Source organism: Acinonyx jubatus, chromosome B1 (genome assembly GCF_027475565.1).
Source record: "Acinonyx jubatus isolate Ajub_Pintada_27869175 chromosome B1, VMU_Ajub_asm_v1.0, whole genome shotgun sequence".
Lineage (NCBI taxonomy): Eukaryota > Metazoa > Chordata > Mammalia > Carnivora > Felidae > Acinonyx > Acinonyx jubatus.
The window spans coordinates 176,423,352-176,437,170 of NC_069382.1; the positions used below are offsets into that span (position 1 = coordinate 176,423,352).

At 33.8% G+C, this 13,819-nt stretch overlaps 1 protein-coding gene across 13 annotated transcripts in view; it reads right to left on the reverse strand.

The window, feature by feature from the left end:
• PCDH7 (protocadherin 7) overlaps window positions 1-13,819 on the reverse strand; it is a 413,286-nt gene that overhangs the window by 186,415 nt on the left and 213,052 nt on the right. For 3 of the 13 annotated variants that reach the window (XM_027052916.2, XM_027052859.2, XM_053217478.1), the window contains exon 4: window positions 11,162-11,257. The exons of 9 other annotated variants lie outside the window; for them this stretch is intronic. In XM_027052916.2, the coding sequence (XP_026908717.1) occupies window positions 11,169-11,257 (89 nt within the window). In that variant the 3' untranslated portion in view covers window positions 11,162-11,168. Of the gene's footprint in view, window positions 1-4,164; window positions 8,978-11,161; window positions 11,258-13,819 lie in introns of those variants that run through there. One more of the 13 variants, XM_053217477.1, reaches the window with a different exon arrangement.

Sequence of the window (13,819 nt, forward strand, 5' to 3'; positions counted from 1 at the left end):
CTTTAAATCATTTTTGAGTAAGAGAGAGTATGAATGAAAACATAATTTAAAAGTGCTATTAAGATTATAATAAATATTTTATAAATAGTCCCATAAAAGAAATAAGTGACTCTTCAGTTGGCAAGAGAAGATCTGTTGAAAGATAAAATAGTCCACCTAGAAGACCTATAAACCCATATATTTTCATTTCAATGTCAAATCACAACTTGCCTTCTTTTTTCTTAATTCCTATATTTGAATCACCTCTTTAATGGAATCAACTCTAGCTTTAAAAAATTTATACCTAAAAAGAGAGCGAACTCAGTTTACTCAGATTAATATATTTTAAACATATTTTTCCTCTTTTCCTCCACTCAGAAGAGATATTTTCAGTTTTATTTATGGTCCGACTGTGATTTTCTCATTTTATATTGTGTAAAATCATGTGAATATAACTGAGACCCCCTTAGCAGCCAAAATTGGTTTGCGTCAAAAACATCCAACGAATCCAAGGATAGAAAACGAGATGAAAGAAAGATAAATGCCATTTTGATTAATGGCTATTTAAGAATTAATTGTTCTCATCTAATTTTCTGTCTCATGCTTGCATTTTTTTCTGTTTATCTATATTTGCAAATTATTTGCAGCCCACCACTTTCTACACATGATTCATTTTCTTTTACCCAGAAATAAGTAATCATGTGTGTAAGGATTGTTCTTGTAACATTTACAATGAAATTCATCCTCTGATTTTTTCATCTAGAGAACTCTAGATGTTCTCTAGAAGATCATCCAAAAGAGGTGGCCATGCCAAAGAAGGTCCACCTACAGTTAGCAATAGGAAGTAATGCTACAGGGCAGCAGTTTGCTTATTCATGAACTGCCTGGCTTAGAATTGTGCAGAGGGCCTTGTCACGTGACCTAGCCACAGTCAATTCTCACTTTTCACGTCATTCTTAAAAGCATGTCTTCAAGCCCACCTATATAGAGATTCATTTGTTAACTGAAAAATATTCCATTATATGCATTTTCTATGCCCTTTCTACTTGATGCAGCATCTCCAAATTGCCTTGGGGGACTGACCCTTTTATATATCACTAGGAAATTTTTCCCCCTTCCCCCTTCTCTTTCCTTCCCTCCCCCACCTTCCCTTCCCTTCCCTTCCCTTTCCTTCCTTCCTTCCTTCCTTCCTTCCTTCCTTCCTTCCTTCCTCCTTCCCTTCCTTCGTCTCTTTCCCCTTCTTATCCATCCCCTCCCTCCCTCTCTCCCTTTCTATCTCAAGCCATCTGTATGATGCCCACATGAACTATTGGGAGCTTAATGTATGTTGCTAGGTTATCACTTTACAATCAGGGAAATAGAACATGGAGAGTGAGTGTCCACCAAAATTCAGTTGATGACAATTCAGTGCAAGGGTTTTGCTCTGCCCACCACATACTCATTGATTACGTCTATGTCTCCTTTCACTGAAAACTTGCAGTAGATAAAATGGAAGCTCTCAAGTATGAATTCAAAGTAAATGAGATAAATAAACACTTACTCAAATAGATGCAGGCACACACTTTTAGCACCGTAAGCTATATCAGATAAAACAAAAACAAAAAATAAACTTTCATTTGGAGCTCAAGTGTCTAAGAGTTTCATTGTCAACAAAGTAAACCCTTAGGTGCCAGGGTCATAGGCACTAACGTAACCCACAAACACTTGAAAATTTATTTAACGCCATCAGACTTCTGGAAGAATAAATATATACATTTTCCTTATAAATACAATATTCATACAACTACAGGACACGTGCTTTCATATAAACTATATCAATGGCAAAGTAAACTCTATAACACTTAACAGTAATAAATGTATGTATTTTTTTTCTTTTCCCCAAACTTTCAGGCAATGATCAGTTATAATATTTAATTCAACTTTCTTTTAAAGATGTAGCTCGTGCAATAAAACAAAATATTTTATATCTGTGACATTTGGACTGTATGAGAGCCCTGAAAATAGTTCATCATTTTAATTACTAATGGTGCTGTATCTATCACATATTTCCTTAGAGAAAACCACTTTGAAACCTCACAGTTATTTATAATAAACCCTTGGCATAAAAAAATAACTTCATGTTACTAAATTTCTCCTCCTAGTGCCCTTCGATTTACAAGTAAAATTCAAAAACATAGCCCTTCTTATTATCAAATCTCATAAATAATCTGCAATTGGAGGTGAAAGCGAAATGTATATGAAAGCATCACTGTGATGCCTGAATAATGGCCTCTTTGGAAAATGTCAGTGATATTTATACCATATTGTGGATGACTTCTTACTTTCTCAAACTTACCGAACCATCTAACCTTCGTAATCTAACGCTCACACTAGAGCCCCACACTGTTGAAATAATAAGCAGGTTTTTTTTTTTACCTCCTAAAAAGCCCTACTCAGCATTTAAATCATTGAAATCTTTTGGAAGCAGTGTTCGCTCTTAAGGGTTACATTAAAATAAAATGGCCAGCAAATATAGCTATGTTTGGAAAAGTACATTATTATATATTTAGTAAAATATTTGCATGGTTTATCTGTTCATTGTACTTTTTTCTTTCTTAAAAATCCATTCTTAAATTGGTAGTAAGATAATTGATTATTGCCTTTTGCCAGTCACTTAGTTAATGATAGCAACGATTTGTTATATAAAATTACCGGTAAACTTTCTCTTGATTAAATTAGATAAATATAAAATTCTGTCTTAAAAAACAGACAAAAATGTTATTTTCTTTAAAAGTCCTATGAAATCCCGTAATCATTTATTCAGTTGTAAACAATTTTTCTTCCGGATTGAACTAATTTATTGTGTTAAAATAATATTAGAACTTTAAAGTGCTTGGCCAAAAATACATGAAAATATTTTGCCTCACAGCTTATAACAAATTCTTCTGAAAACTCAGAGAAGCTTATTAAATGGAATATTACTCAGCCCTAAAAAAGAATGGCATCTTGCCATTTGCAGTGACATGAATGGAACTAGAAACTTCTATGTGAAGCGAAGTCAGTCAGTCGGGGAAGGACAAATACCATATGATTTCACTCATATGTAGTATTTAAGAAACAAAACAAATGAATAAAGGAAATAAAAGAGAGAGAGGGGGACAAACAAGAAATAACTCTTAACTAGAGAGAACAAACCGATGGTTATAAGAGAGGAGAGGGGAGAAAGGTGGTTAAAATAGGCAATGGAGATTGAGGAGTACCCTTGTGATGAGCACTGTGTGTTTTAAGAAAGCATCCAATCACTATGTTGTACATTGGAAACCACTATTACACTGTATGTTAACTAATTGGAGTTTAAATACAAATATATAAAATAAAAGAAGTTTGTTAAAAAAAGACTTTTGTTACATAAAATACATTTCCTTTCCTAAATTTTCATTATTCTTTAAATCTAAAATAATGAACTGTAGTTTTAAATATCCATGGATGTATTTCTTTTGTGATGTATACTATCCTGATACCCCTATTAAGGCAACCTGGATTGTCATAAGGATTCTATATTATATAGATATAGATGATATAGATATAGATATAGATATAGATAGATTGATATGATGTTATGTTCACATAACACTCACATATTCTGGAAATGTAAAAATGAGCCTATCTGCCCAGTTAACCAGGGAGCCATCAAAGAAGGCTGGCAGGTTACCAGGAATTTCCTTCCTCCTTCACTTACGATTCTTTCCACGCACATGTAGCTTGTTCTGCTGAATTTTAATCTATTTCCTTCTCTCTTTACTTTCTATTGAAATACCTTCTACCTATCACAGTGCAGCATATGATTTCAGTATCTGAGGCATAATCACAATTTTTTTTAAGTTCTTCACGTGTTGCAAAACACAACCAAATTATTTGATTCCTGCTTCTCTTCTCACTCCCGCTGAAGCCAAAAATATTTGGATATTCTCCCCTAACCTATTGCAACCCAGCAGACTTTGCAGAAAAGCAAATTAGTGAGTGAGCTGAAAGTTACTATTCTGATGATTTCCATGATACAATTAGAACGTGAGTCTCCTGGAAAAAAAATGTCTTATGGATATCTTAAAATATACTTACTAAGCAGGACCTGTTTAATTCACAAATTTGAAGCCTTTTTGATAGCCAGTTCAGAAATAAGAAAAAAAGCCACTGATAATATGATCCTTATTGTAAATAAACATTAAATTAAATAATCCAAAACACGTCTGTAAAACCATCAGCCCTCCCAATCTCATTTTTTGCTTTCATTATAAACACAGAAATCTGTAAAACTTTAGCATAATGATTAAGGTTTCTGTGACCTCACAAAATTGGCACAATTTCAAAATTAGATCTACATAGTTTTGTTGTTTTGAAAATATTTGTCTGCATTTTCTTCATTACTCAGACACTTTTGCTTATCATGTTGCTATGCTCAACAAAGTTCGCAAAGAATTAAAATCCCGAGCAGTAGGCACTATGGCGTCTAAGGACATCCCCCTGCCCCTGCCCCTGCCAATTAGCTAATATCCTATTACGACCAGCTAATGCGCTTGTGTTAACAATTCTCTTTATAATCAGATGTTCTATTTATTTAATTGATGCCTGTTGTCCTGATTAGAGTGGACAGGCAAGCTTAAATAATGATGGTTGAGTCATTAATGCTTATGATTGGAAATCTTTGGTTAGCTCGCTCTGCTTTATTGACTATAAACTCTGGGGATGTTGCATACTGTGGTGTCTCCAGCCACAAAACAGTGGTGATAAGATCATATTATGCCGCTCCTGACTTTAAGTTGGAATATAGTTTTGACTGGTTTCACTTCTGGCAAAAGTTGTTAGTCGGTTACAAAGAATGTTTGTAATGTCAAGCTTTACAAAAGGATGCCAACTTCCATGTCCCTCCAGGAACACAGCAGGCTACACTACCTAGTGTTTTTCTGTATCTTATAAATAAAATTGTGTGTTTGCTTTCCTATTTCATCCTGCTGATTCGAGATAAGTAGTGCATCTAAGGACACAAAAGAAAGTGTCAACTCACCAAGATGTATACTTTTAAGCAAGCTACTGCAATAAATTTTGTTGCCTCCATACTGGGATTCAGGGAAATCTGGATCATAGCTCGCTCACTAACCATATGACCTTGAGAAGTTACGCATTTTTTTTTCTTAACCGGATTTCAAAATGAGGAATTTTCATAATCTCTTGCAGATAAAATAATTCAGGTTTCTATATGAATGCTTTATGTTCCACACCTTAATAAAATTGAAGACAATCAATCATGAAGTTACTTTTTCTATTCATCTTTATCACAATGGCTCTCATAGTCAGTTACATTGCAATAGAGAAAGAGCATTTGCAGTGAGGATAGAAGGTAAAGTCTCCAGATACAAAAGAAGCGATGGCTCCACAAATAAAAAATTAGTGACTTTTTCTCCAGAACAATAGCGTCGGTAGGATAAAAGCACTTTAGAGCACTACAGCATTGTCTCAAAATTACAATGGCTTGTATTAAAAATTCTCAATCACAAATTCCAATGAAATCTTTGAGACTTATGTTACCAAATTCCAGTCAGAATTATCACTATTATTATGTCTGACAATTACCATGTAATCACAGACCATTAGCATTGGAATTCATTTTGTCTAACTTGCTGTCTTATGAATGAGTTCCTTTAATAATGCTTTGAGAAGTTAACCATGCAACCTAAGTTTCAACATCTTTAGTGATACAGATTTCAGAACACAGACTATTCTATGAAGCAGATTTTATTAACATTTCATAAGGCAATAAATTTCACCTTTATGGAAGCAATTTTCTCCTATTTAAGTCTACTGGCATTCTTTCTGCCCTCAATAATCACAAGATTGAGTTCAACCTTTTGTGTCTCTTTTGCATTAAAGTCCTCCAAATATCTCAGATGGTGGTCCTTTCCTCAACCTATCTTCCTTAGAGCACCAAGCATTTTCTTGGATTCACCTTTTTTTTTTAATTTTATACAGAAAGGGAATGCGAGCAAGGGAGAGGGCAGAGGGGGAGAGAGAGAGAGAGAGAGGGAGAGAATCTTAAGTAGGCTCCACTCTTAGTGAGGAGCCTCACGCAGGGCTCCCCCCTATGACCCTGAGATCATGACTTGAGCCGAAATCAAGAGTTGGACGCTCAACTGACTGAGGCACCCAGGCACCTTGGATTCATCAATTTTTAAAAGCACAATTCTCAGAATCATTTTCAAGACAAAGCTCCAGAAAGAAAAATAAGTCAACACATATTATCTCTAAAGATTATATCCCTGATATCACTGGCTGTTGTATTTTAAAGATGAGGAAACTGTGTCTTGGGGAAATGAAATATAGTTTACTGGTAAATCTAGAACAAAACTCTAATTTCTAAAATTCCCAGTCTCCCATGTTCTGTAAAAAGTTGGAAGTTACTTTTAAAATGAGCTAGTCAAATTCCACATTTTAGTGAAATACATGAGGTCTTGAGATGTTAAGTGATTAATCCAAGTATCCTGCATTTTACTCTCCTCTTTCTAAGATACTAAAAGACAGAGTGAAAGATATTAAATTGGGTATGTTGCAAATAGAACACATCTGCAATAGCAGTGAGAAACAAAGCAGATAGAGGTCATCTGTTCTTGAGAATATTGCTTAAGAACCTTACATATAATCAAATAACTGAAGGATATTGCTTTCAGAATTGAATCTAAGAAAAGCAGAATGAGGGACATATATTCACACAAGTGACAAAGCAACATTTAGTATTAAAGAGAAAGAATTTATGTAGGCATTGGAGCTTTCAAGAATATAAAGTCAAACATTACAATTACCATATGGAAAATGTTCATTAAGATTATATAGGTTCATAATATATGAAGCACATTTGAAAATGGAAATCTTGGGTAGGGTCAGGGAAAAGCCATGTGGCATAAAAAAGTATTCCCTGCCAGCAAATTAATTAAATTTCCAGGTTCTAGAAAAGGCCATATATTCTATGTAGGCACTCATTGAAAGTCAGATGTGCAGGGCCTCTGAGAGAGTGCCATAATCTATTCATAAATAGAACTCACCAAGGGACATTGACAGCAATTTGGCATTAAGGAACACTTCACATAAATGAAATTTTACTTTGCTGTAACTTTTAGTAGGGAAAGTCCATATCTGACAGAGAATCCTTTAAATAACTTTCAATCTTATTTTTTTCTACTTTGACCTCTGTGTAACATATTATTACATGTTAGCACATATTATTAGTCATTAAAGTCAATAATTTCATTGAGAAAAATGGGTTTTGTTTTGTCTTGATTTTATTTTGTTTGTCTTTTACTTCCACTGATCCGCTGATATCATTATCCACTTAAGGATATTCTTTTTTAGTGCCAAATTTGTTAGAATGGTGAATGGGCTTTTAGGGAAAGATCCATCTCGGGCATCAACCAAACCAAAATAGGTATTCAATTAAAAATAAAACGTTAAGACTGAAAATTCTTTTACCTTCATCAAATGTTATTTTTTACATATTAATTCATTTCTTTATCTTTTTGCAGCCCTTTTATACACGGTGATATTTATGTTATTTTTTACTGTACAATATAGTATCCAAACCGCACCTTTATTAATGTAAAAATTCAGATCAAAGCCCTATGCAGTTTTAAACCTCCTGTTTTTCTCCTGAAGGTATTCAAATGGATTTTCTAAATTCTTCCAATCAACCAAATATGAGAATATAAACTGTGGGAACCCATCCTGCATTCCTTCTTTTATAAAAGAGCATTTGTGCAGTAAATGAATGCTAAAAGGATTTACAACCAAACGGCACAGGGCAATTACAAAACTTGGGCTGTAACTTAGCAAATAATATATACAGACACACTATACATGTGGACATTATGATGGAGGGTCTGTCTGAATTTACGTCTTGGAAGTACTTTCATTTGGAAAAGGAACCGCACTTATTATGTGTTTTCCCAAGGAGAAAACCCAGGATAAATGGATTCAAGTTACCGGAAGACAGATTTTGGCTCAATATAAGAAGAAAGTCAAGAATTAAAGATGTACCAAAACAGAGTGAGCTACCTCTGGATTTTGTGTCGCCGAAATTATTCAAGCAGAGATGAGTCTTTCTTGTAATGGTGTTATGGGAGGCATGCACAATTTAAGTCTAGATTGGTTGACCATAATCTCTCTCAAAATTCCATGACTAATTCAACAAACACTGATTGTGTGCTGGGCACTCCACGAAAGAAAGAAAGAAAGAACAAAAGAAAGAGAAAAAAAGAAAGTGGGAGGGAGAAAGAATGAAGGAACAAAGGAAGGAAGGAAATTACGCCTATATTCAAAGAGCTAATATATTGATTAATTCTAGAGTTATCTTGACAAATAGTATGGTGAGGAGGGATATTTTGATTTGTATTCTAATTTTCCATCAAGCCTTGGCTCAAGTGTATTCTCCAGGCACAATCTTTTTAGTTCTAAATACTCCAAGTTAATGCTTAAACCCTTATCTTGCTCTCAAAAGCACTATTCCCACAGAAAAAGTCCTAGAAATATAGTGTTCACAAATCAACATGTCTTAACTTGTTCTTTTTCTTTCCAGCACTTTTACCTCAAAGGATTTTCTAAGAATAAAGGAAACACAAATTCATAAATAAAGTTCTTTTTTCTTCCTGCATTGATTTTGTTTTCCCTCCAAGTTTTATTTCATATATTTTTTTAAAGTCCTCTCAATGTCTGCAGTTTTCAACGATATGTTTCGTTCAATTTTTTATTGCTTTTCCATTTTTTTCATTTTTCCAGAATCTTTTGGTTTCTTTTTTCTCAAAAAAGTTGTTTTTTTTTCCCCCTTTTTGGTTAATCCTGTTAATCTCATCTATATTTTAATCTCCACTTTTTCTTTTCTTTTCTTTTCTTTTCTTTTCTTTTCTTTTCTTTTCTTTTCCTTTCTTTTCTTGTACACTGATAAGACTCTTTCCTATATGGTGTGCATTTCCTTTATTTCCTATAATGTAAAAAAGAATTTCTCTGGTTAGTTTTCCTCAAAACCTTAGAATATGTTACTTGAATGTTTTTCTTTCTATATGAGATACAAGTATACCTGCACTTCTTTTCTTAACATTAGAATTGGGAAATTTTATAAAATTTAAATTAGCCTTTTTCTGCATGTGTAATTGTTTTACAATTATTTAGTTTTTAATTATAGGTCCCATATTTAGAAGAAAACAATGAATTATTTTGTATGCTATATTACTCATATATTGAGTAATCTGTGAAGTTAGTAATGGTCAAGAAGCAAACACTAAGGGGAACAAAAAAAAAAGTGGAGGGAAGTATGGATGTGGGGAAGGGTCCATATGCAGGTTAAAAAAAAAATAGATGACTGTTTTGTAAACATTCACTCATTTGCCCGATATATTTTGGGTATCAAACACTGGGACATAGAAGAATTCTCGAAACATAAGATGAAATCATTGTCCTCCAATAACTCAGAGTTGAGCATAACTCAGAGTCCCAACTTTGCTTAGGAAGAATCAGGAGAAATTACAGAAGGCAAATCCCTCTTTAGCCAATTCTGAGCGACCAGTGACCCTGCCACCTTAGATTTCTCCAAGTCTCATTTTTTTTTTTCCCACTGAATTTGGATGATGATAATAATGTCTAAATCTATGCTCGTTTGTATTAAGAAAATGGAGATAAAGCTCATTAATGTAGTTCCTGACACCTATTAAACTCTCATTACATGTCTGCTATTATTGTTGAAGCTTTCCAAACAAAGCTGGGCTTGAAGGGACCTCCAGATGGAGAGACCCAGTTATGTGAAGGCTGGTGGACATGAGAGATAACATCCACGTGCAGAAGTAAGATCACAAAAGACAACCAATGATTTCAGAGTTTTGTCAGATAAGAGGCGGTATGTTCCTGAATGAATATTAATGGTTCAGCCTTCAATGACTAATGGTTGCATCGGCAAAAATGCATGTAAATCAAAATGGTTTACTCTGTTTACTGACACAAACAAGTCTTAACTATGCTACCAGTTTAAAGAATATCACAAATAATGCTGCCACCCACATGCACACCTATAGACACACTTACTGTTTTAAAGCGTCTGCCAATAATTTTCCTACCCTCGGGGTAGTGTTCTAGTCACATCCCCATAGAGTCAGGGTGTAATGCAGAACCTGACACATCCTCAAAACAAGCCCCTGCAGGAGCTAGAAGGACCAGTTCTTCCAGTGAAAAAGGAAATCAAGAAGGTGGGTGTTTTCCTGTGATGACTAAGGGTTTATGTTTTATAGGTTATGACTCTGCTGGAGTTTGAGCCCTAAGGGACCTAGCTCCTTTCAAAATGTAGCAGCCTGAACAGAGGCGATCTTGGGACTGGTGAAGGAAACAGTCCCCTTCAGCTCCCTCAAATGCCACCAGCTGAGTTGACCAAAAAAAAAAAAAAAAAAAAAAAAAAAGTTCTGCGGAAAGCAATGAGAATGCATTTGGCTCTCACATCTGAATACCAAAGCTTTGTGGGTCATTTAGATTTGTTTGAACTAGCTTATACCTAATTTTCTCGAACCAAGTGAGTAAGCATAATTAATGTGCGTACAATTTGTGCCATGCTTTTGAAAATCCAAATGTGAAAATAATTGGATTATGAGTAAAAATTCACCAAAGCATTCTCATTGTATAGTATAGTTTTCAGAGGTACGCTATATATATATATATATATATATATATATATGTGTGTGTGTGTGTATATACATATATGTATACATATGTATATGTATATATATACAATATATACATATATATATATATATACAATATATATATACATATATATATATATATTGTTCCTGTAAGGCTGAAAGTGGCATAAACATACAAGTTTCATTTCTTTCCTACATAACGAGCTGAGGAACCCGCATCACACGTTTTTCCAACAATTGTATCATTAATTCTTCCGTAGTCTTTTCATTAAAAAACAAAACAAAACAAAACCTCTAACTGCGCAGGGAATTCTGAAATGCATAGCATGCCGAAATGTGTAAATACAGAGTTAGGTCGAACAACTCTCCCACATCAGGAGACTCTGTGTGGTGTGTACTTGCGTCTTCTAAATGTAAGAGAGACACTATGAATGGAGAACGCAGAGAGGGGCAGCTTCACTGCTTCATGAGAACCGCCATACCTGTTGCTTAATGGAGAGGCCTTAACAGCACTCTTCTTCCATGCGTCTTGCCATGAGGAAAGGGGAGGAAGGGAAAGGTAGTGATGGCAGCAACACCTGGGGAAGGGAGATGGGGAAATATGTAAAGGGAAAATCAGCAGTCCCTACACAATGGTGTCCATCCATAGACCTGGCCAATAAAACAATTTCCAAAAACTCTGATTTTGTTTCCTTTCTTTCCTTTCTTAAAATCTAGACAAATTTCAAGAATCACTTGTGCAAATTAGGTATATTGAACATTGTCAGTGGGCACATTCTTACGACCAAAATCTTCCAAGTCTAGGGATACGGGGAGCTACTACACATAATAGTACTATCTTATTCTCTCTTTGATATTTGGGTATAGATTTTCTTTACACCAGCTTTAAGAAAAAAAAAACTATATAAGATAAACAATATCAAACATATACGTATTTTTCCAACACACAGTAGGATCATTATCATCTCCTCATTCTGCCTCTACCCAATTGCTACATAACTGGCTCCCAACCAACTTTCTTTCTTACATTCTCCTAAGGGGATGTAGTTCTGATATCAAAACAACTTCAATTTATTAAGTTAATAAAAAAGAATTTAATAAAAAAGAATTAAACTTAAAATTCCTATGCACTGCAAGAGGTGTAACTAATAAAACTTATAAAAAAAGGCTCACATTCTAATTATATGTTGTAGACATGATTTTATCTTGATCATATGTACATTTTGAAAAGTAAATATATGAGTTATATAAAAAGAAGTAAAATGGAAATGTTTAAAAACAGTTGATAATGGTAAACAAGTTGGATTTTAATAGTGATTGTTTTCATATACCAATATATGAGATCATACCACACCTGAAAACCAAACACTGCTACTCGATTTTGTTCTTCGTATTTGTTTTTAATCTTTAGTTTTGTAGGTTTGTATTTAGATACACACTACCTATGAAAAGTAATTGTTTTACGCTATTTAGAGACATTTTTATACAAAGTGGAAATAAACTTGTAAAAAGATATGCACAGTTTTATGAAGAAAATAAGGGGTATTCCACTGTGGTGGGGTTGTTGATAATGGAGGAAGCTGTGCATGTGTGGAGGGGGTGGCATCTGGGAAATCTCTGTACCTTTTTCTCAGTTTTGTTGCGAATCAAGGCTCCTCTAAAATTTGAATTCCAAATTTAAAAAAAAATAGTAAAACAGAAAAGAAAAATATTGTAGAAAATGAAAAATAGGAGGGAATTAATTTTTCTTTGTGAAAAAAACAATTGACTCCTCACCCCAATACGTTTCTTAGTGTATTATGGACGGGTTGGGACATTCTTGAATTTTTGTTTAAAGACAGGGATTTTCATGAATACATGTCTGCACTCTGAATGTGATTCTATCCTTTAATCCTGACATTTAGGAATGCAGCTATCACAAAGATCTGAGGGGTTAGAAGCATGATAATCCTTTTGGTTTTATCTTAATCTTGTTTAGACAGGGTGTCTCCAAATTTTCCAATTTCTCAATTCCTCTGATTCTTGACACACTGCTTACTATTAGCCATCATCTCTTTTTAAAGTAACATGACCCACCTAATGATTAGGCAACAGTATTAGTCAGCCCTTGAATTGAGAAATTTAGAAACTAATTGGTTATCATAAGAGATTAGCATCAAAGAATTCTGAAGGCATATGCAGTCTAGGCCTGTTGAAATAAAAAAAAAAAAAGAAGAAAAGAAAACCTCAAAGGAGACAATTTAATTTGTATCTGATAGGTTTAAACATATTTTTATAGCTTTGTTTTTTCTCATAATCTTCAAATTTTGTATTTAAGTTTAAGAATACTGTTATTTCACATAATATTTTAAACCTTACATTCCCTCTTAAAATTAAAATCTACATATTCCAGTAATATCAAAGTAAGGAAAAAAAATAAACCTAATTATTCCTATATTTAAATATTCCTGAAAGAGTATTTTGGAATCGTCATTTTGTCTTTGGAAGAACCAAATGTGGGAATTTCTCAAGCCAGAAAAAAAGGATCCACATGCTCTTAATTTGTTATAAGGTTCTTGCATGCAGCATAAAGTACAGTATTTTTTTTTTTTTGCGGCTTCCTAATACCCTAAGGATTTTGTATATAGTAAATTCTTCCTTAGACCTTGGGAAGGATAGGTTATTATGATGTAATAGATTTGAAAATTAGCACTATACTGTGGAAGATACAAAAATAGCCAAAGATATACTTATGAGAAATTTTGGAAAATAAATACACACACATAAAACACAAAATAACACTAATAGTACAACTTTTCAAGATGTAACAAGTAATATAAAATGATTTTATAAATAGCTGAGTTTATAAATAACTGGAGCCACATAGAATAGTAACTGAAAAGGTTAAACTGGAATTTTAAAGAGTCATGAATTCGTGGACTGGAGAAGGGAACATTATGGATTAAATAAGGCAAAATTAAGAGCTATTTTTTCTTTATATGTAAGAGGTAGAAGCCAGGGGAATAAAATGATCTCTGGCACTAAGAGGGTATTTGGTAGGAATCTGCTTATGGACAACGATATAAGCTAGATTTTCACCTGAATAAAAAACGAAAATAAAAAGTGGACAGAGAAATACTGTGTAATTATTATTGAGCAGA